General features: G+C 26.9%; 3 protein-coding genes across 3 annotated transcripts; all 3 read right to left on the reverse strand.

The window, feature by feature from the left end:
* Positions 1 to 4,201: 4,201 nt before the first annotated feature.
* LOC101491635 (LEAF RUST 10 DISEASE-RESISTANCE LOCUS RECEPTOR-LIKE PROTEIN KINASE-like 1.2) lies at positions 4,202 to 7,582 on the reverse strand. The gene is made up of 2 exons (XM_004512839.4): positions 6,641 to 7,582; positions 4,202 to 5,409 (listed from the first exon to the last, which is right to left on the reverse strand). The coding sequence occupies exons 1-2, from the start codon at positions 7,014 to 7,016 to the stop codon at positions 4,508 to 4,510; spliced, it is 1,278 nt and encodes a 425-aa protein (XP_004512896.1). The 5' UTR covers positions 7,017 to 7,582; the 3' UTR covers positions 4,202 to 4,507.
* Positions 7,583 to 9,484: 1,902 nt separating this feature from the next.
* On the reverse strand, positions 9,485 to 12,642 carry LOC101491944 (uncharacterized). Its single transcript, XM_004512840.4, has 5 exons — positions 12,383 to 12,642; positions 11,127 to 11,307; positions 10,898 to 10,973; positions 10,149 to 10,275; positions 9,485 to 9,993 (listed from the first exon to the last, which is right to left on the reverse strand). Exons 2-5 carry the CDS (start codon positions 11,238 to 11,240, stop codon positions 9,768 to 9,770), a joined length of 543 nt encoding a protein of 180 aa, XP_004512897.1. The 5' UTR covers positions 11,241 to 11,307; positions 12,383 to 12,642; the 3' UTR covers positions 9,485 to 9,767.
* Positions 12,643 to 13,979: 1,337 nt separating this feature from the next.
* LOC101492278 (uncharacterized) lies at positions 13,980 to 18,851 on the reverse strand. Its single transcript, XM_004512841.4, has 2 exons — positions 18,677 to 18,851; positions 13,980 to 15,771 (listed from the first exon to the last, which is right to left on the reverse strand). The coding sequence occupies exon 2, from the start codon at positions 15,769 to 15,771 to the stop codon at positions 14,242 to 14,244; it is 1,530 nt and encodes a 509-aa protein (XP_004512898.1). The 5' UTR covers positions 18,677 to 18,851; the 3' UTR covers positions 13,980 to 14,241.
* Between the last annotated feature and the right edge of the window lie 5,132 nt (positions 18,852 to 23,983).

Raw genomic sequence — 23,983 nt, forward strand, 5'->3', positions numbered from 1 at the left:
AAAAGTCACTTAAAATTTCAACGATGACTAACAATATTTTTCAACTGTATAAATTAATAATTATTCTCATCTTTATAAATAAGATGGTAACATAATTGATGTTGATTCGACAAATTCAATTTTCAATAATGCATTTATTTTCTCTTATTTTTATTCAATTGACATAAATTAAACTATTGTCTCAATCATAAAGACTTAAAAAACTATAAAATTTCAAGGAGTGAAAAATACTGTCAGCTGTCTTTAGAATTTAAATTGACCTTAACAAAGACATTTGATTAACCACTTTCATAAATAGTCTACTGTAGAATTTGTCCTAAAAATCAAATATTCCACAAAAGCATCATTTAGCCACTAAAATTTAAACAAGTTTACATTTTCAAAATAGATGCCACATAAATTTAATGAATCTCTTTTGATTAGCAAATCAAATAATTAGAATGTGTTAAAAAAAGTATTAAAAATATTTACGACTATTTCTCAAATTGCCAACATTTAAAGATATTCACATTAAAGTGTAGGCCTAAAAATAAATTAGCTTGGGTTGGGTTGGTCTAGTTAAAAAAAAGGCAATTCAATGGTTGACACATGGAAAGATAAGAGATATAACATGTGGAGCATGCAAATTAAGCATAGGACACTACATACTTAAATACAAGGGAATGAATCCTATCATAAGATATAAATGTCAATTCCAATTTTAATTCTTCAGTGAAATTTCATCTTATATGATCATGTCTGCCACATATTTGTTTCTAGATTTTTCTATGAGTAATACTTTTATTTAAAATACGTCGAATATTAATTATAAATATTTTTTTAACAAAGATTTAGATTTAAATTTATTATATTTTAAAAGTCTAACTAATTTATCTAAACTTAAATCTATTAAATGTTTCCTTATTCTTTTATTTGGAAGAAGTCAAGTCATTTGTTGCAAATCTAACAATTATAACTCTAATAAAAGAACCATAGTGTTGAAGTGTTCCCAAGGGTCTATTAACTTTTGCCAACAAAAAATTAAGAGTGTCTATTAAGACTGGGTATGGGTGTCTTTTTTATTCTAAGATTTAATGTATTTTACGGTTAAATTATACTATATATACTTTTTTATTTTATTTAAATATAATATATAAGAATTTAATATTTTTATATACTATAAAGTTTGATATAATTGACAAATCATGATTAATTATGTAGATAATAGTTATGACAAAAATCAAACATTATTATTGATATAATATTAATAATTAATTGATAATATAAAAATCTTTATATTAATAGTTTATGTAAATTAAATTTTAAAAATTTGCTTTTTTTATTTACTTTATATCTTTTAAAATATTCATAAATTTATATTTTATCTTTTATTTTCTCATTTTAGTTCTTTATCTTTCAATATATTTATAAAATTATTCTTTAAAAACATTGATGTGTCGTTAAAATCTCTTTAGCACTTACATAGAATTGTTATTAATATTTATAATTAATTTACAATATAAAAATCTTTATATTAATAGTTTCTGTAAATTAAACTTTAAAAATTTGATCTTTTATTTATTTTTTATCTTTTAAGATGTTCATAAATTTATATTTTATCTTTTATTCTCTCACTTTAATTCTTTATCTTTTACTATATTTATAAAATTATTCTTTGAAAATATTGATGTGTCATTAAAATCTCTTAATGGCAAGTTTAAATAGAATTGTTATTAATTGTTTTTTAATAAGAAACAAAATAAATCCAAATTTAATTGTCAAGGTTCTTCAAACTAAAAAAAACAAAACATGAAGAACCAATTAACCATAAATATAAATTATTTTTTATAATATGACAATTGTAAAGGTGACACGTTGATGATTCAATTAGTCCTTTTATTCATTCAAATTCACATTGTATTATAAACTACTTTGAGTTTTCATATTTATGTTATTACATCAATGTATATATCTTTACAATTGAATCTCTATGTAGTATGTATTCTATATGATATTTAATATCACTATAAAAAAATAAATGACTTTTTTATATCTTTACCCATACAACACTTGACAATAAACTAGTGCCAGATAACAGACAAATTTAATAAAAATAAATAAAATAAAAAATAAAAGAAGACAATTATTGGAGTGTAGGTACATGGTGAAATTTATTTGGGATAGGACATGTGACAATGTGCAGTGAGATTATGAAATAGATGGGGCCCTTAATGGACCTATAATGGTTTGGGGTTGTTGAACTTTAACATGTCGATATCATGCTCAAGCTATGATAACATTTACAACCATATTTATGTGTTACATAAAGCATATTCTTGATGCTGTATGAAATTCAATCAATAAAATTTTAAATATTATATATTTTAATTGAAAAGTTCAATCTTCTCTTCTTAATTAATTATAAGAACAAATATAAAATTAAAAAAATGGTTTTAAATAACAAAGTTTAGTATATCATAAACATAAGTGTAATCACTGGAAAAAAAGATTATTTAAACTTAATAAAATATGTAAGTTAAAATATTTAAAAAGTGGTTATTAAAAAATATATTAAAAATCTATTAGATTTATAGATGCAAATTTTAAAAATAATTATTAAAATATTAACTTTATAGATAAATGTGTTAACAATGAAAAGAGGAAGAAGAGAGAGAACCACTCTAAAGTTTCATAACATAAAATTTAAGTTAATAGAGTTACAATGAGTATATATACAAAATAATATAAATGTTTAAAATACCCTTACTACTAATATATAATAATATTATCTAACAAAATGTATTTTAATAAAAAAATATAAATTAGAATATGAAAAAATATACTGTAAAAACTTGTTATTTTTATATATAATCTTAAAATGTATTGTTTAAATAAAGGATTTTATTTGTATTCATTATTGGCGTAAATTATTTTACACATACATTCAATTAAGCATGTTTAAAACACTATATAAAATTTCTCCACAAAAGAATATATAATAAATATTTTTAAGTTCTAGCTCAACTGAAAAAATGTCGAAATTGTTAGATTAAACGTCTTATTGAACCAAACATCTCACAATTATATATAAGTTTCTAATGATATTTACTATTTTATTTATAGATAAATAAAAATTTCAGTAAACTGTGTTTGAATTCATAAAGATTGAAGTCAAATAAAAAACTTACAAAAAAAAAAAAAAAAAAAACAAAAATAAAGGCTTAATTCCATGAACTAAAACCATGAGTAAAAAAATATTTGAATTGATATATGTCGACCGGTCTTAAAAAAATGGCAAAAATATTAGTTGCTTGAGACAACTCACCTTATGTGAAGTAAAAAATTAAAAAAAAAAAAAAAAAAAAAACTAAAATAAAGGCTTAATTCCATGAACTAAAACCATGAGTAAAAAAATATTTGAATTGATATATGTCGACCGGTCTTAAAAAAATGGCAAAAATATTAGTTGCTTGAGACAACTCACCTTATGTGAAGTGTGAACCTAACTATACTAAAAAGTGAGGAAGAAAATTAAGACAATATATGCCAAAATTAGTTGAAACTTTTTTATCAGTATGTAGAGAAGCTTATCCTAGACAAATTAAAAAAACCATTGATTATAAACTTAGTACATAAAAAATCTAAGTTGATTGTGAAATACAATATATCTTCTTTGACAAATTTGGTACCTAATTGCTTCTAGGGACCACAACTTTAAGGATATATGTTCATTGGGATAATAAAATAATGTTTCCACTGTCTCTCTATTCGGTGTTGAGTTGGGCCAAGCACCTCTGGTCCATAAGAGTGAGTAACCAGCCCAAGGCCCACCCAAGTTATCATCAATCCTTTCTTGGTGCAAGGTTTTTTTTATTTGTTTTTAGGAGAATTATATTTCCTCATGAAATAAAAGAGAATGATAATTTGCATAGGATACATTAAAAAAAATATATTGTATTAAAGATTGAATTGATCATCCATAAGTTAGAAGATACAATTAAAAAAAATGTCGTTAAAAATTATAACGATTATTTATTTTAGAACAATTTTTTTTACGAATAAATCACTCATAGAGAGAGAGTATATTCAAACACACGTGACACGTCTATGTCAATTAATAAAAACATAAATAAACTCTTCAAAACATTCAAAATCAAGTAGAATTCCAGCACCATAATCATTTGATTCTTTATTTAAGATTATACCAATAGCAATTGTTACATAACTATAGAATAATTGAAAACATACATAATAATTGGTATTTGCAGTATACAAATGTTGAAATCAGTATACATGAGCATAGAGCTATGAAATACATGAACAAAGAAATTATGAAACACAAATATTATGAGCATTGAGCTATGAAATACATGAAACACTGAGACAAACACAAATATCGGACATGACGTTGATACATAAACACCAATAATAATTTTTAAAAATGAAAGTGATTAAATGTAATCAAACGTGTCAATGTCATATGTCAGTCACTGAACACACCTTCAATCCACCAGGACAAAGTTTTGTGCTATTTCTTCTCGAAATAATCATCAGGCAAGCGCGACACAATGTGAATTTTGGTGGCATTGTAACAATGATTTGAACTCAATTTAAGAGAAATTTGAGAGCTTCCACTATTAATGCTGTCAAGAGTATTAAAAACCTCAGCCATGGAAGGTCTCATGTTTCTTTGAGGTTGTAGACAACCAAATGCCAGCTCTGATACTGCACTTATTGTTTCACTTATCCACTTGTCTGACCCAAATCCAAGATTTGGGTCGACAACCTTTTCGAGTTGTCCTCCAAGGAGTTTTTCCATGGCGAAATCCGAAAGAAAAGGTTGTTCTTCATCTTTGCTAAATGCAGGCAAAGATGATATCAACTCAATCAATACCACTCCAAAGCTGTATACATCACTTTTATCAGAAAGATGACCAAGTTCAATATATTCTGGATCGATATAACCTCGAGTTCCTGCAGGATTGGTTGAAATGTGTGTAGCGCCGTGTGGAACAAGGCGCGACAAACCAAAGTCTGCAACTTTAGCATTCAAACTTCTGTCAAGTAGAATATTACATGTTTTCACATCACGGTGTATGATATTTGACGCGTGAAGATAAGCCAGTGCACTAGCGGTTTGTACAGCGACATTTAGTCGAGTAGACCACGGGAAGGTGTATCTGTGAAGACGATCAGCCACGGTTCCATTGGGAATGTATTCTTGCACAAGAAGTAGTTCGCGTGTTTTAGGAGAGGTGCAGCCGTACAGGTGAACCAGATTTTCGTGCCTCAAGCGAGTTAACATTGCAACTTCATTGATGAACTTTCTTTGTCTCTCTTCCTCAAGTTTGTTGTCATGTAACCTTAAGATCATGAACTTGTCTTCATGCAAGCGCTTTATTGCAACAAGACGCCCATCTTTAAGTGTTCCTATGATATTAAACAAAATTGAGTAAGTATATATAATCCTTACAGCATAAGCACTTATCATATAAGTGATTACAGTATAAGCGTTTATCATATAAGAGCTTATCATAAGTGCTAACATGCATGGACAGAACATTGAAGTCCCTACTAAATGTATGTTTAGAAGAGTTTACTTAAACTAACCTTATCACATATGGACTTCTGTAAGAAAATGAACGAAACCAGCTTATAAGAATTATAGGTTATGATATACACATAAGTCATAGCCTTATCTACTCTCTTTTATATGTTACCAAAAATATCTTATATAAACAACTTACACAAAACTTATTTTGATCCTCTCTTCAATTATAAAACAGTTTATACATAAATTTGAGAGTTCAATGGACATGCATTGTTAGTGTCAATAGATTTACACTGACAGCCAGCACGAGCCATTGATTTTGTAGTTATTTTAAGATATAAGTTACAATCGTGTGACAAAATCAATAGTTCTTATTAATTGTCAGTGTAAAATTGGTTTACAGTGACAATGCACAATCCTTTTTCTCAAGTTTTTATATGATAAGACAATTCATTAATCAATTTATCCAAACACAAGGAAGCATGTATCACTAGAAAACCAAAACTGTGAGCTTTAGAAAGTGTTCCTGGTGCTTCCATTGATGAATCTAGTTGATACTCTCAAGGTGTAAACTCACATTGATTAGTGATCTTTCAAGTCGGATTTTGTCCTGAAGATGTATTGTCTCTTTCAAATCTCTCTCATTTTCTTATGTTTTCTTGCATTGAATCTTTGATTTCTAAAGGATCTTTCAGCTTTTGTTATTGTTTTTGTTACAAGCTTCATCTCTAGTTTATCTGATAAGATCACCACAACAATCTTCTTTCAATCATCTCTACGTCTATAGAAACCTACGAAGCACGGAGACTGATATAGAAACCGAACACAACAGTACTAACACGTTGACACTAATGATAATTAGAAAAATAAATTAATTGAATGTAATTAAGGTGTCGTGTCGTGTTAGACACCAACACATGTCGGATACCAGACACACCTTTGATCAGAGGTGTCAGTGCTACAAAGATAGAAACAGTTTATACATAAGTTCTTGCATGTCTAATTAAGCTATTTATCCAAACACATGTAAACATATATCACTATTATAAAATATACACTCACATAATCTAACTAAAACTTTGAAAATTGAAATTAAGTGAATATTTTTACCAGAGTAAACTGTTCCATAGCCTCCACTCCCAAGTACTCTACTAGAATCAAAGTTGTTTGTAGCTTTTTCAAGTTCAGAATACTTAAAGATCTCACACTCACCGATGTTGCATTCATTGTTCTGCCCCTCAGAATCAACCAAAATAGATTGACCAACATGATTACTTTGTAACTCAGAAATCACATTCACAGAAATTGATTCATTACAACTACTAGTAGTAACCTTAGAATCCACAATAATTGGTTTCTTTGAACTCACTGGCACAACCAAATTGTTAGTACCATTCTCCTCTAAATCCTTTGGTATTGAAGGGCTGTTTTTCCTTTTATTTGCATTATGGGAAAAACAGTTACATATAAAAATGAAAACTGGCATCACTAATACCACTTAATTAACATACAAAGTATACTAATGTACTTAACATTTACCTATTATAAAAAATAAAAAAAATAAAAAAAAAACCTTAAATTTTTTAATTATTGTGACAATGATAAAAACAAAAGGTCTCAAAATTGGAAATGTAAGTACTAATCTAAAAATTACCTAAAAAGGTATAATTTTTAAGAATCTCAAATACGTGTAGTTTTTCATTGAAAATGGAAACTTTTTAAGATCAAGAGAAAAGGGTGCTAATTTTTTCTGGGGATTAATCAAAACAAACAAAAGGGTAGCATTTAAAATAGTAATTTTTATTTTTTCAGAAAATATTGAAGATCTGTTATAGTTACAAGCTAGGCTTGTTTTCTATGCTGAAAAAAGAGCATGAAGCACAGAAATTGTGAAGAATGTGAGAAAAAAGGAGAGATAGTAATTGAATATAGAGTAAGAAAGAAGAATATGAGTGGAAGGAAATGAAGGGAGAGAGGAAGAAGAAGAAGAAGAAGAAGAAGCAATGTTGTAGGAAGTGTGAAAGATGGAAGAAAGGAGGAAGGAGAAGTCAACAAATGGAAGACAGAACAAAAAAAGTGAATTGTATATTTTGTGGTCATAAAAATTAATTGAAATTAATTTTTGGAGATTTAAAAAAAAAAGTAAGAATATGTTATTCAATTATTTTTTAAAATAATAATTTGTTTTTTTTTATAAAAAAAAAATCACTTTTAAATTGTTGCATCGGTTTGTTAAAGTTTTTTATAAAATGAAAATCTAAAAGCTGTTTTTTGAGAAATTTTTATACAAATAATTTTGTTTCAATAAAAAAATAAATTATTTTTTATAATTATTTTATAAGTATTTATTTTCACTAACAAGATTTTATAGAATAATAAAATCACTTTTTTTTTAAATCGATAACAAAACGTTTTGAAATTTTTGTTTGTTTGTCACTTGTCTTAAAAAATAACTAATTATAAAAAATAATTTTTTGAAAAGTTGTTATGAGGTTAGCCATGTGACTCCCTCATTAAGCATCTAATGAGAATCTTATTATTAATGAAATGAGTTGACTCTCCTTTTGGATCAAATAATAATGAAATTCGTAGGTCACTGTGAGTATTAATTCAAACATGAAATATAGTATTTAGTATAATGATATCAATAATTGTCTATTTAATTTTTAGTATTTGTGTATTTAATTGTGACAACTATATAATACAATACAATAATAATATATAATTAGATACATGTATAAATTTTGTTACAATTAATATATATTACTTTAAAATAAAATATAACCGTAATTGAAAAATTAATATATTTAATCTTAATTTTCTTTATTAAATATATTAATTTTTTAATTATTATTTTTTAATTAATTATATTTTATTTCACATGAAGTTATTATTAAACTTAAGATTTTGAAAAATGTTGAACAAGTGTCTAAGGGCACATGTTAAACTATCAAAAATAGAAATATTATCTCGACAGTTATATATTTAATAATTTCAAAGTTTAAAAATTGTCTTGAAAATTATATTTGTGACTAAAAATTTCTATTTTTAATTGTTTAACATGTATTTTTAAGACATTTATTAACAAAACTCAATATTTTTTTTGTATGTGTAGACAGTGGTGAGTAATCTTTAGGTAGAGATTCTCTAGTAATTTTCTCTCTAAAATTATAACTCATATAATATTATTATTTTAACAACATTTCACCTAAAATATATACTAAATTAAGTTGTCAAAATTACCAAAACTCAAAACTAGATAAAATTTCCGTAAACTTTTGGTCACAAATCACAAAATTATCTTTGCGAGTGAGTCCATATTGATTTTTGTCCAGCAAAAGTATGAAATAAATCCAATGAAATATGAAAATATGGTTGGAGTCTATACTCAGTATTCTATATACTTATATATGCATGATCTGAAATAATCTTACTTTTCCAACTCCCAGCTCAACATGCACTATAAACAATTGTGATAACTTTAGTGTATTCTAGAAAAAATCGATAACTAAATTAATATAAAATATTTAGATAAATAGAAAGTTTGGTCAAAAGATATAAACACTAAGATATCCTCATCCCGAAAAGATAGAGAGAAGATATGTGGTGAAAATTATAGTTATGCTTTACTTTCTTTTGGAAAGAAAATGAAAAATGAAATTGAAAGAAAATGAAAAATGAAATTGAAAGAAAATGAAAAATGAAATTGAAAGAAATGAAAAAGATTGAAAATGAAAAGTATTTTAATTTATTTAGTAGAGGATAAATAGAAACAGTAAAGTTAATTTTTCTCTCTTTTCTTAATTGTGCAGAAAACAAGAGTTATTATAAAGCATATTTAAAATAAAATATAAGCTCCAAATAGAAATGGATTATGATAAAGAAAATAAAATATAAAAGAAACTTATTCAAAAAAAAGGAAATAAACACACCCATCCATAATCTAAAGATAAATTAAACAATAATCTACAATTGTATTAATGAATGTCAAATGTACATATCTCCACAACTTTCTTAGATATGTCAAATGTACATATCTCCAAAAATCGTTTTAAATCAAATCAACTAAAATATAGCATTCATTTTCAAAACCTTTAATTTTGGCATCAACAATGACCCACAATTGAATCATGAATGTAGGATGTTTCTCCACGACCTTGCTAAATATGCATGTAATGATGTAAATACTCAAGAGAATCAGCACAAAAAGATAGGACATGAACATTATTTATTTAGTTTAAGTTGAGCTATGGGAGCAACCTACATAATCATCTGTATCAGAATTGGATTCCAAATTTTCATCAACTTGCAACTCAACAGGTCTAATCCTATTAGTATTGGCTTCCAATGGAGGTAGTCCATCATCATCATCATCTTCATCTTCGTCATCATCACTTGCGACTATCTCATTCTCTTGTTGAGAGGTGATTCTTTCATTTAAATCATGTTTAAAAATTTCGGGCCTACACAGAAAATAAAATTGAAAATGTGAGTATTTGATATCTTTATCGATACTATTAGATGCCACTATATAATATTCAAGTTTGAAATAGAAATTATTATTCAACAAGGAATGTAAGTAAAACTCTACAAATCAAAGTTAGTAACAAGAGCGCACCATTCTGGAGATTTTTGTAATGCTCGAACTTGTTCGTAGAAAAGAACTTGAGAAACGAGACATGCAACCTTGCTTCCTGATTCAAGAGCCTTTTTCTTTCCACTTTCGTCAACTACAATGAAGCTCCCTACAGATTGAGGAAAAATCTTGGGGTGGTGATCAATGAAGTAAAAGAAAAGCAAACCAATAAAGAAAATCATTTCTAAAACCAACGCACGGGATTTTAGCACAATTTCTTAAGCTGATAGGTTCAAGTAACATGAAACATAGATCTCTTATGATCTCAATGAAAGCTCATAATCAATTTTCCAAACAATATTTCAAGTCTGGTGTCTATGGATTGCTTGACAAAATGGGTTGGTGGAGTGGAGTTCATGTGACTTTAAATAGTTCCATAATGACAAAAACACAATTAGCTAAGAGAAATTGAATTTATTTTCCAAATTCTTAAATAATAAATCAGTAAGGGTTTGGGTGAAAATTACAAGTTAGGAACATTTGAATTAAGAGACGCCATCCATTCCATGATTGAGCATATGGCAAATAATTCTTTCACCAAAGTCAAGAGCTCAGTAAAATCATCAATGATAACAGAGATTCAATAGTTCACTTAGACATAGACATAAAACAATAAGTAAAACAGTTAGTTTTTTACTTTTAGAAAAAGCAAGTGAATAACATGTCGGGTTGCTTTTGAATAAGGACAATGTGTATTGTATTGATTTGCTAGATAAATAAATAGGACAAACCTTGTTTTATCCACATGCTTTTCTGAAACTTAGCAGGAAATAAAGCTAGTGATTTCTCACCATGTGCATCCATGACCTGGAGACAAATCAAAATGGAACGATAAACAGAACTCTATACACAAGTGAATAATGATATGATGTTTAACTTAAAACGTTACAATTATGATAAAGAAACCTAGAAACTATAAAAAGGAAAAAAGTGGAAGATTTAAAACACGGAACGCAGTACCTCAATAAGATTGGAGCCTCGAAGAGACACCACCTGCATAATGCTTTGCCCATCTTGAAGAGTTACATGTTTTTCCTCTGTTGCTCTCTTCAAATTCTTCCTTCCTCCTCTCATGGCTATCTAAAACCTTAATTACTTGTTGCTAATGTTTCTCACAAATGACAGCTACACAAACTGACCCCTACAAAACAAAAGCACATTAAAATGCTTTTAACTGAATTGCTCCAACAGGTTCACCAAATTTGATTTGTGTCATGGTCAGGTCATCAAATCATTAAAAAAATTGTTTATTTCCAATTCATTTGGTTATAGTCTATTCAATACATAATATCTCTGTACACTGAATCCAGTTTTTTGCGGTCAAACATTATCGGATATAAAAGTTGAATTGGGATTTATAATGTTTAGAAAACTAGGGTTCATAGAGCTTCAAAGGAGTATGCTCTCTCTCTCTCTCAATATATATATATCCACAGAAAGAGAGAGATATGTATGTATACTTATCTCTCTCACAGACACACACATTCAATATACAAGCACGCATTATTAGCTACTAAAATACCCAATGTCTTAATCTCTAACACATACTTCTAAATTACAGTCTACAAATGCAACTTCAGCTGCAATTTAAAACTTTTAGAAGTCTCCGCAATACAACAGCATCTCAATCACATTTGCCGGAACTTTGCTGCAATATCAAGATTGCAGCATACCCACAACCACAATATAGAACTATGCAGCACATTGCCTATATAAAACTGCAATTTAGAATCAAAACAACCATGAAAATTGATATTGCTGGTCAACATCATTACGATTAGAAAGAAAGTCCTATTCCTAGTCTCCTACCACACATAATCAGAAACATTGTAACTACATCTAATCTCCGACACTTCTAATTGAAGGCGTCTCTGGTGTCTGACATGAGTCGGTGTCTCACACCGACACATGTGACTACATTCAATTTATTTATTTTCTCAAATTATCATCGGTGTTGATGTGTTCATGTTAGTGTCATGTCTAGTATCTAAGTCAGTGCTTTATAATATCTAATGAGTTTCCCTCAAAATTGTTATTAATTATAATCATATAAATTATAAATATAAACAAAAACAATCAATCATAAAAGAATTCCACATGTCAATTTCGTTAATAAAAGTATACAAATTTAACACAATGTTACACTTTCAGAAGAAGAAAAAATCAACGATAAACCAAATACAAATCGAACACATAATCAGAAGTGAAAAACCTACTGGCAACGAGTCAACGAATTCGAAGTCTGTAACTTAGCTTCAAAGAACTCCCAAAACTAGAGAATCAATTAAACGAATGGGAGCGAAAAGAAGTAATCACAGAGAAGAAACGTAAAAAAATTCACGAATTATGAGAGAGAATAAGCAATCGGTTCTGAGAGCTGTGCGATTCGCAAATTCACAAATCGAAGGTTGGTTTAGGGTTCATTGATATGATTTTGGATGAAGGAGGCAAATGTAGTTCTGTGCAATTAACGTGAGTTAACGACTCAGAATGCAATTAATTAATATTTTATTGATTATATCAGTTTTTTATTCCAATTATAAAATTATTTTAACGATTTTACTAATAATTTTATGTTTGTTTATTTAATTAAATAATTTTTTAAAATATCTATATATATAAGTATAAAAATATAATACAATTTGGTATAATTTATGTTTATTTTACTCTCTATTTAAATTATTATATATACAATTTTATTATTCTTTACTAATTAAATAACTCAATTTTTATATAACTAATAGTGTAAAATTATAACGCATATAACTTTAATCAAGAAAAATAGATAATGTCTTAAAACAAATTGATACTCAGTAATTTAGAAATTTTGAATTTAAAAAAAAAAGAAAAAAAAAGAACTAAACACATGACATTGAATAAATAATTTTAGTATTTAATAATTTTAAAAAAAATTATTATATATATTCAATTTGATAGAGTATGCAAATAAAATAAAATAGATAACTTTAATTTAAATTATATATAAAAGTTTAAATTATTGGACTTTTATTTTAATTGTTGATTAGTTGGAATTTTTAGGCTTTATGTCTTTTATTTTATTTATCAAATATTATATGCGCAGTTTCGTTAAGACATTTATATTTATCAAATCAATAAAGAAAATCATATATATTTTAAGAAAATAATGTTTGTATATTTTAGAAACCAACGCAATAAAATTGTATCATCACATAATTTAATTAGTTAAATACGTAAAGAAATTTTAAATTATTGGTATATATAATCACAAAAATAAATAAATGACTAAAATAAAACAAAATAAAAAATAACAAACAACGTTGATATAGTTTCTATTTTATTGATAAAATGAATATTGATTCTTAAAAATAAACATAGTTTATAGTTTATATAGACAAATAGATAAAAGTACCAACCATCCCCCAACTTTTTTTTAACTCAACCATCACCGCAACTTGAATAGTAAAAACTATATTAACATAGCTTTTGTAAAATAAGATGGCATTTTAAAATAAAAAATAAAAGGGCCAAATTAAAGCAGAAAATGAAAAGGACAAATATATAGTTTAACCAAATAATCGAACTTCAATGTATTTCTTCTCATAAAGTACAGACAGCATTTTTTATCTCAATTATTTATGATTAGATGTCAAGAATTTAAAAGTGTTTGGTAAATTATCAATAAAAAATTTATTTAGTAAAAAAAAAAAAAAAAAAAAGCTAATGTCATCTGTGATTATTTGTAAATGTGCTACTTGGGCGTTATGCATGGATCCGGTACCGTACTGATACAGGTCCAGAATACTACATTTAAAAAAAAAAACATCAACTATGTGAATTAAAAACATCAACCATGACATTGCTAGTTTATCAAAGTCAATATGAATTTCACTAGCTTCTGGACCCTGGTCCCAACAAACATAAGAAAATTATCTGAAAAGGTGAACTGAACTTTGCCAAGTAAAAAAAGAACTCTATGCACCCAAAAAATAAAAGAAATAGTACACAACCCATGTGCGATATTTTGTCTAACTGCATAACAGAAATAAGAGAACGACATACAGAATTAACAACGATGAGAAATCTGAATGTAACTTTAGGAAACTATAACAGCATGACGCCTATGACCAGTAAAAGCTTGAAGAAGTTCTTGATATCCACTCCTATAGTGATCAAGCGAGAAGCACAGTTGCCGGATTGCCTCCCTCTTCTCCTCAGCAAGATTGGAGATCACAACATTCTGTCTAGTCACCTCTTTTTCATGTTCTTCCACTTTCAGTTTCAACTCATTTACTAAATTCAGTCTAGTTTCGGATCTCGAGGTCAACTCAGCAAGTTGTGTCTGTAGCTGGAAAAGCTCTCTCTCCAGATTTACTATTTGATCGTCTCGGAAGCTTATTTCGGCCTTAAGTTCATCCATCTTTGCATTGGCTTCATCCTTTTCAGTCATGAGCATATCAAAGTTCTGCTTATGCCTATCAAATTCCTTATTCACAGCTTCCACATCATGTCTTCTCTGACGGAGTTCTTCCTTCAATGAACTGATTTCGCTTTCCAAAACTACTTGTTGTGCAGCATACAGTTCTTCTTGCTTCAAATTTTCAGCTTCAAGTTGCTTTAATTTATTTTCTAATAAATGGTTTCTAGACTCAGATTCCTCCAGTTTAGAGCTCAACTGCATTTTCATTTCTGACAAGCTCAGAATATCAGAATGCATTTGATCTTTCTTCAAAGAGAATTGTGTCTGCACATCAAGCATTTCAGCCTTCATTCCTTGCACCTCAAGTTCAAGGTTAGTTTCATTAGCTTTAAACCGAGTAATCCCGTCTTCTAACTCTAGAATCTGCTTTCTCCCTGAATCAAGCTGGCTTTCTAATTTCGCCACATTTTCCTGTGCCACTTCAAGCTGGCCTTGCAATTGATGAGTCTCAGATGACCTACTCCCAAGTTCATTTCTTAATTTTGAAATTTCATCATTTGATATTTTCAGCTGTTCATTAGCTACCTCCAATTGTTCCATTAAATTTGCAATCTTGTAACAACAATCTGGAACATGAGTCTCCAACTCAGCTGTTTGTTTTCGTAACTCCAGTACCTGTTCTTTTTCATATTCAAGTTCATCCTTACTCATTTTTAATTCCTTAAGCACATTATCAAGCTGACCCTCACTTTTCTCAATTTGGATCTTCAGCTTGATAATCTCTTCTTCTGAAAGTGAAAGTTTGAAATTGGCAACTCTCAGTTCTTCCTCATTTTTAATGAACTTCTTGAGCAACTCATCATGACTTATATTTTCCCCCTCTCCAATAAACCGGCTTTGTCTTTCCATATCAGGAAGGTCGTCTTTCAATTGTTCGTCATCAGTATTAACTGGCGTGCCATCGTAATGAATAGCAGACTGAATAAAAGATTCGGGTTCTGAATCCGAGGATGATGAGGAAAGTGATCCAGAGCCCTCCTTCACAGAAGCAACAGAGCTACCACCTTCTGAGCTAGGAGACAAGTCCAAATTGACAGGTTGAAGGCCAGAATTATGCAATGCCAGCTTCTGATGTGGAGTATAGTATGGAGTCACCAATGAACTCTCTTGGTCAGAACTTACAGCAGAATTGCCAGAGCCCTCCATCTGAAGTTAAAAAAAATTAATGATAAGTACTCTGCATTACAAGAAAAACATAAAATCTAAAGCAAGCAATATTTTCATTCCTATTCCAATCATCAACACAACAAACAATCAGCAAGGAAAGATTCATTCAAATCATAGAAACGCAAATGATATTCAGTAACCACCAGTGATCACATTTTTTCTAATTGTTTCCCAAGATATCAAAGAAATTTATAATAGTGACAGTTTAAAATTCCTACAACCAAAATAGATAGCAAAAAGGAAAATATCCGACATAGACACTTTGTAGCTCAAGAGTATTTACTTACTCCTTTAAAACAGATGGCAATTTAATTTTTGTAAAATTATGACTCCTAGCAAGGTTGCAACTCTTAATTGAACAGATGAACACAAAAGACGCATCATATTTTGAGGCTACAGCTCAATTGTGCAAGCAAAAGAAATTTCAGACTTAGAAAATAGGATTATTCTTGTAGGGTCACAAGACCAAATATAAATCTCTTAAGCACGCTCACAAAATATTAATTCTACCATTTATTCTTTTAAATATTTCAAAATTAATTAAAAAAATTAGTTCTACATTATGCTTTTTTGTGAGTGTGCCTAAGACTAGTGACCATAGTCACAAGACTAAGGAAGACTTGCTCTAGAAGTGAGTGTCTGCAACTTACATTGGTATTCACATTAGTAGAACTAACGTAGCCATCACTTAATCTTTAGAGTAAATCTTGAATTCAATTTACTTTATCAAATATCACTTCATCTCCTACTTAATCCCTTTAATGTATATATAAAAATAATAAATAGTTCACAAAGTTTATGAAAATTTAATTCATCATTCTCTAAAGCTAGGTAGTTAATCACAGATAACGGTGCATCGCAGCCAACTCCAAAAGTGGGATAGCAGGATAACACATTCCGGGATAGGCGGGAGATAACTGCTATTTTTTTGACAAATTACATAATAATACTAGATAAACTTATATTTAATGTAAAATTAACAAATGACTCAAACTCTAAAACATTCGTAATTATTAATAAAAATCCACAAGTCTTACTCTTAGTCAAAACATACATTGAAATGCAAACAAAAGTCAAGGAAATAAAGACGATGCATATTGAAGTCTTTAAGCAAGGAAAGATTCATTCAAATCATAGAAACGCAAATGATATTCAGTAACCACCAGTGATCACATTTTTTCTAATTGTTTCCCAAGATATCAAAGAAATTTATAATAGTGACAGTTTAAAATTCCTACAACCAAAATAGATAGCAAAAAGGAAAATATCCGACATAGACACTTTGTAGCTCAAGAGTATTTACTTACTCCTTTAAAACAGATGGCAATTTAATTTTTGTAAAATTATGACTCCTAGCAAGGTTGCAACTCTTAATTGAACAGATGAACACAAAAGACGCATCATATTTTGAGGCTACAGCTCAATTGTGCAAGCAAAAGAAATTTCAGACTTAGAAAATAGGATTATTCTTGTAGGGTCACAAGACCAAATATAAATCTCTTAAGCACGCTCACAAAATATTAATTCTACCATTTATTCTTTTAAATATTTCAAAATTAATTAAAAAAATTAGTTCTACATTATGCTTTTTTGTGAGTGTGCCTAAGACTAGTGACCATAGTCACAAGACTAAGGAAGACTTGCTCTAGAAGTGAGTGTCTGCAACTTACATTGGTATTCACATTAGTAGAACTAACGTAGCCATCACTTAATCTTTAGAGTAAATCTTGAATTCAATTTACTTTATCAAATATCACTTCATCTCCTACTTAATCCCTTTAATGTATATATAAAAATAATAAATAGTTCACAAAGTTTATGAAAATTTAATTCATCATTCTCTAAAGCTAGGTAGTTAATCACAGATAACGGTGCATCGCAGCCAACTCCAAAAGTGGGATAGCAGGATAACACATTCCGGGATAGGCGGGAGATAACTGCTATTTTTTTGACAAATTACATAATAATACTAGATAAACTTATATTTAATGTAAAATTAACAAATGACTCAAACTCTAAAACATTCGTAATTATTAATAAAAATCCACAAGTCTTACTCTTAGTCAAAACATACATTGAAATGCAAACAAAAGTCAAGGAAATAAAGACGATGCATATTGAAGTCTTTAACACAGAGTAATAAAATAACTAAATATTAAAACTCAAATGCATGTTCTAGCATAGGAATCAAATATAAGCATCATCTTCATTAGCATATTCTTCTTCCTAGGTGAAAGTTGAAAAAACAAAACAGAGAAGGAATAAATAATAGCAGAATCTCGCTAGGATTAACTATGCCGGAATAACGGGATCTCGTCAGGATTTTGTTTCATGCTGTCGCATTCCACGCCATCGCGGTCAGACACTGCACCGCACCACGACAGCGGAATCTCACTGGAAAACGCTGGGATTAACTACCTAGCTCTAAAGTATATCAAAATATGTCATGTTAGTTTCAAGCATCTTAGATTCTTACAAGCAACACTAAAAGGATGAATTGATAATTTAACCTAATATTATTTAAGTAATACTAATTATTTTCATATACTTAATTGACAATTTAACCTAACACTTATTGATGATACATAGATAATACATACATACTACACTTCTAATTTACAACATTCAGTTAATTCATCAAATTATTACCGATGTAAACGTATCTGTGTAGTTGCTTATACTTTACATGCCGAGAGCAACGACCGTATGAACTTTGATATACATTAGAAAGTAATGATTATTTTGATAAAGATACATAGCGACGCTAATACACTCGCTCCATCACTAAACTATAGTCTAGGTTTAAGATCTTAATGTTGTGCAACTTATATATGTAGCATGAACGAAAACAGAAATTGAGAATTGGTAATTGAAGTGATGATACCTGATCTGTGCAGAGGTGAATGAACGAAGGAAGAAGAAAAAGATGAAAAATGAAAAGTACTATTAACGCTTAATTTGATTTGATTTATTCTTCTATAGTGATCTAGAGAGAGAAAGAGAGAATGAAAAGAAGTGAGAAGATCGATGAGAGAGAGAGAGAAAGTGTTAAATGACAGTGAGACCGACCGACGTGGTCCATCCATTTCAATTTTTGAGGGTTAGGTGGTTCGGCTCCCGCCTTTCCTTTTCCTTAAAATTAAATCAGTCGCTTTCAATTATTTGAATCATCTTATCTATTATTCACTCTCAATACTCTTTAGATATTCAAATATTATAAAAAATCATTAATTTTTTAAACATTTAAATAGTAAGTTTAATTTATGTTAATTTAAAATGTTTAATGTTAGTAGTTGTGTATTGATATTTAAATAGGTAATATAATAAATTTGAATTATATTTTATATCAAATTTAGAAAATTCATTTGATTTAATTAAGTTTTTTAATAATCATTAAAGTAGTTACTTTTGTTTATATGATAGTGACCAAATGAATTGTACATGAAGGAGACTATTTTCCCATAAAAAATAACTTTGATTTGAATTTATGGTGACAAAAATTAATTATTAATGTTTTCTATTTGGATCGAAAAAGTCAGAGTTTGTTAATGTAATTTTAATTAAAAGTAAGTTGAATAAAAAATAATTCATATTTAAATTTATTCATGTAAAAGTGAATTGAATAATAATATTAAGAGTAAAAGTGAATTGAATAATAATATTAACAATTGTAGATTAATTATTAATTTACTGATCACTATTGTTATTTCTTTTTCTCTGTTGAAGAGATTCGGTGTAATGTCATTTTTTAGTTCAAACTGATAGATTTAAATCGCTTAGTTTTCTCTTTACATCCAATTTAATTGTTTTCACGTATATTTTAGTTTTCTTTCATGTCTAAAGCTAAAAAAAATTATTCTCTTTAAGAAAAAAAAAATTTAAATCTTGTAGTAAAGTAGTATTGTAATACTCATGTTTTGTACTTGAAAAATGATAAAATACAAAAAGAAATCAATCTTTCACTTTTACAAAATGACCATTCAAATTTGAGTTTTTAAAGAAATTCATTTTGCTTAGGTGAATTTAATACATAAATTCTTTAAATTTATCTTATATTAAAATAATATTAAAATTAATATATAAATTATATGTATATTTTTATAATATCATAAATTTATCAATAATTCAAACTTTAATTTAATTATAAAGTAAAAGTATATAAACCATAAGGTTTCATTCTCATAAACTAATATCAAATTAAAATAAATAAATTATTTCACCTAATAAAAAAATATAAGTTCTTAAAATTATTTAAAATGAAAACTACTCAAAAAAAATAATAAGGTTAACTCCTTCAAAAGTTAAATCCTTCAATAACATCAACTTCACCCATGTGAGAAGAGGATATGTAAGTCGTGAAACATGTTTGAAAAAGAGTAAAAAAAAACAAGTATTTTAAAATTGAATTTAAAATGTTAAACTTCTTTTAGAATTAAGATAAATTTGTTCTATACTCTAAATTTACTATAAATTTGTAAATATATTTATGTTAATTTGATCTTAAAAACAAATTTATTAATTTTCAAATCTACCAACGAATCAATACATTTTTACATGCACCTTAATTCGTAAAATCATATACATTTATGTTTTAGAACGTGATTTTGATAATCTTATCTATAACGTATTAGAAATTAAGAATTGAACTCGGTTATATAATATCTTAAAAAAAAAGAATTTCATCATATTTACTGTGTGATGTTGCTCTTGTTAAATATGGGTTGTAGTTGTAAGATTTCATCATATTTATTTTTCCCAATGATTTATAAGATTTTATTAAATGGTCGCACTCTACCACCTTACATATGAAAAGGTTGCAAATGGACCACGATGTTATGTGATTAAGAGTTGAAAAAACATACAAGTAACATAATATTAGAAAAATATATTCGGAGGTCCTTTATACGTTTCTCGAAAATAATAATTTTGTTTTTTATATTTTTTGAACACTTAGGACTTCGAAGTTTAGTGTTAAGATCATTTAACTTTTTATCTTTTTATAAAATTATTTATGTTATATTTTATTTTCGTCAGTAATTTTTGAGTTATCTAAATTACTTTATAAGTGAATGACGTTACAAGTGAATTACATTAATGATATCGATTTTGTAGATAAATCTTTATTACTATGTTATTAAAAGTTTATATATACGTGTTTAAATGATGAAATCAGTCGCTTAAAATTAAATCGGTCGCTTTCAATTATTTGAATCATCTTATCTATTATTCACTCTCATTACTCTTTATAAATTCAAATATTATAAAAAATCATTAATTTTTTAAAACATTTAAATAGTAAGTTTAATTTATGTTAATTTAAAGTATTTAATGTTAGTAGTTGTATATTGATATTTAAATAGACAATATAATAAATTTGAATTATATTTTATATAAATTTAGAAAATTTATTGTATTTAATTAAGTTTTTTAATAATCATTAAAGTAGTTACTTTTGTTTATGATAGTGACCAAATGAAGGATACATTCCCATAAAAGTTAACTTTGATTTGAATTTATGGTGACAAAAATTAATTATTAATGTTTTCTATTTGGATTGAAAAAGTCAGAGGGAGTTAATATAGTTTTAATTAAAAGTAAATTAAATAAAAAATAATTTATATTTGAATTTATTTATATAAAAGTGAGTTGAATAATAATATCAAGAATTGTGGATTAATTATTAATCTACTGATCACTATTGTTATTCCTTTTTCTATATTGAAGAGATTCAATATAATGTCATTTTTTTAGTTCAAATTGATAAATTTAAATCGTTCAGTTTTCTCTTTATATTCAAATTAGTTGTTTTCACGTATATTTTATTTTCTTTCATGTCTAAAGCTAAAAAAAATTATTCTCTTTGAGAAAAAAAATTAAAAATCTTGTAGTAAAGTAGTATTGTAATAGTCATGTTTTGTACTTGAAAAATGATAAAATACAAAAAGAAATCAATCTTTCACTTTTACAAAATGACCATTAAAATTTGAGTTTATAAAGAAATTCATTTTGCTTAGGTGAATTTAATACATAATTACATCAAATTTATCTTATATTAAAGTAATATTAAAATTAATATATAAATTATATGCATATTTTTATAATATTATAAATTTATCAATAATTCAAATTTTTAATTTAATTGTAAAGTAAAAGTATATAAACCATATGATTTCATACTCATAAATTAATATCAAATCAAAATAAGTAAATTATTCCACCTAATAAAAAAATATAAGTTCTTAAAATTATTAAAAATGAAAACTATCCAAAAAAAAAAAAAGGCTAACTCCTTCAAAAGTTAAATCCTTCAATAACATCAACTTCACCCATGTGAGAAGAGGATAGATAAGTCGTGAAACGTGTTTGAAAAAGAGTAAAAAAAAAACAAGTTTTTTAAAATTAAATTTAAAAAATTAAACTTCTTTTAAAATTAAAATTAAGATAAAATTATTCTTATACATTGAATTTACTATAAATTTGTAAATATATCCATGTTAATTTAATCTTAAAAATAAATATTAATTTTTAAATCAATGCATTTTTCCACCTTAACACGTAAATTCATATACATTTATGTTTTAGAACGTGATTTTGATAACCTTATCTATAACATATCATATAATCACAAAAAAAAGAGAATTTCTTCATATTTACTGTGTGATGTTGGTGTCGTTAAATATGGGTGCTGATGGAATTGGGTTTATTAAAAAAAGCTGATGGAAAGGAGATATGATTTTAGATGCATCATTTTTATAAGTAATATATGCTTGATTAATTTTTAAAAGCTATTGAAAATTCTAACAATTATTCATAATAATTTTTAGAAGTCATAGTTTATAATTTTTTTATATTTATAAATAAAATTATGACATAATTTATATCGATTTAATATGTGAAATTTATTATTTTTTATTATTTTAATTATAAAAATAAAAATAACTATTTTCGTTTACTTATAAGAGACAATTATTATGATTATTAAAATTTACAATACCTTTTAAAATTAGTCAATAGTGGACTATATAGTCCGTATTAAATTTTGTGCTTAAAAAAAGTCTCAACTCATCATTTAATTTTGGTGTGATATTTTTTTAATTTTGACCATCTTATTTATTTTTTCTGATGATTTATAAGATTTTATTAAATGGTCACACTCTACCGCCTTAAATATGAAAAGGTTGCAAATGGACCACCATGTTATGGGATTAAGAGTTGAAAAAACATACAAGTAACATAATATTAGAAAAATATATTCGGAGGTCTTTTATATGTTTCTCGAAAATAATAATTTTGTTTTTTATATTTTTTGAACACTTAGGACTTTGAAGTTTAGTGTTAAGATCATTTAACTTTTTATTTTTTTATAAAATTATTTAGGTTATATTTTATTTTCGTCAATAATTTTTGAGTTATTTAAATTATTTTATAAGTAAATGACGTTACAAGTGAATGATGTTAATGATATCGATTTTGTAGATAAATTTGTATTATTACGTTATTAAAGTTTATATATACGTGTTTAAATGATTATAAAAAAATTAAGAAATATAGACTTTTTTTATAAGGATTGATAATTATTTTCTAAAGGATTAGTACGAGGGATTTATGTTTGAATATTTGATAGAATTTCTAATAATAAAATATTTTCAATTCCACTAATCCTTGTTTAAGATGAGAATAAAAACTAACGATATAAATATGATGTAACTTAAAAGTCTAAATCATAAAATAAAAACTTAAATGACATAAACATAAACTAAATTAAACTTAAAGAACATTTGTCTTATAAAAAAAATAAAGAACCAAATTGTTACTTTCGTAATAAAAAAATAAAAAAAAACCTCTTGATGTATTTTACTTTAAGCATGTGTAATCAACAATCCTAAGAAAGCTAATCTTCAAGTCAACGATCTTAATTGACTAGGATTGAATGGATTACAATGTATAAGGAAATTGATGCCAATTTTTTGTACCCTTTTTAATTCAGAAATTGGTCATGAAACTGAACAAAATAATGAAACTGAACAAAATAAAGACCAAAGGACTAAACAAAAGCAAGAATTTTGGACTTAAAAAATTGGTCATGAAATTGATGCAACTGTTTATCCTAAGAACACGTTATAAAAATATAAAAATAACTTTTTTATTTTCTATTAAAAGAATTATTATCCATCTATTTTCCCTCTCTTTC

This window comes from Cicer arietinum, chromosome 8 (assembly GCF_000331145.2).
Source record: "Cicer arietinum cultivar CDC Frontier isolate Library 1 chromosome 8, Cicar.CDCFrontier_v2.0, whole genome shotgun sequence".
NCBI classification, from domain to species: Eukaryota; Viridiplantae; Streptophyta; class Magnoliopsida; order Fabales; family Fabaceae; genus Cicer; species Cicer arietinum.

What these genes read in the sequence shown, in the direction of transcription:
- LOC101491635 (XM_004512839.4), bottom strand. Translation starts at nt 7,016, where the DNA reads ATGCCAGTTTTCATTTTTATATGTAACTGTTTTTCCCATAATGCAAAT. An exon ending in CTATGGAACAGTTTACTCTG is followed by an intron (nt 5,410 to 6,640) that starts GTAAAAATATTC and finishes TTAATATCATAG; the next exon opens with GAACACTTAAAGATGGGCGT.
- LOC101491944 (XM_004512840.4), bottom strand. Translation starts at nt 11,240, where the DNA reads ATGAGAGGAGGAAGGAAGAATTTGAAGAGAGCAACAGAGGAAAAACAT. An exon ending in GAGGCTCCAATCTTATTGAG is followed by an intron (nt 10,974 to 11,126) that starts GTACTGCGTTCC and finishes ATTTGTCTCCAG; the next exon opens with GTCATGGATGCACATGGTGA. An exon ending in AAGCATGTGGATAAAACAAG is followed by an intron (nt 10,276 to 10,897) that starts GTTTGTCCTATT and finishes CTCAATCTGTAG; the next exon opens with GGAGCTTCATTGTAGTTGAC.
- LOC101492278 (XM_004512841.4), bottom strand. Translation starts at nt 15,771, where the DNA reads ATGGAGGGCTCTGGCAATTCTGCTGTAAGTTCTGACCAAGAGAGTTCA.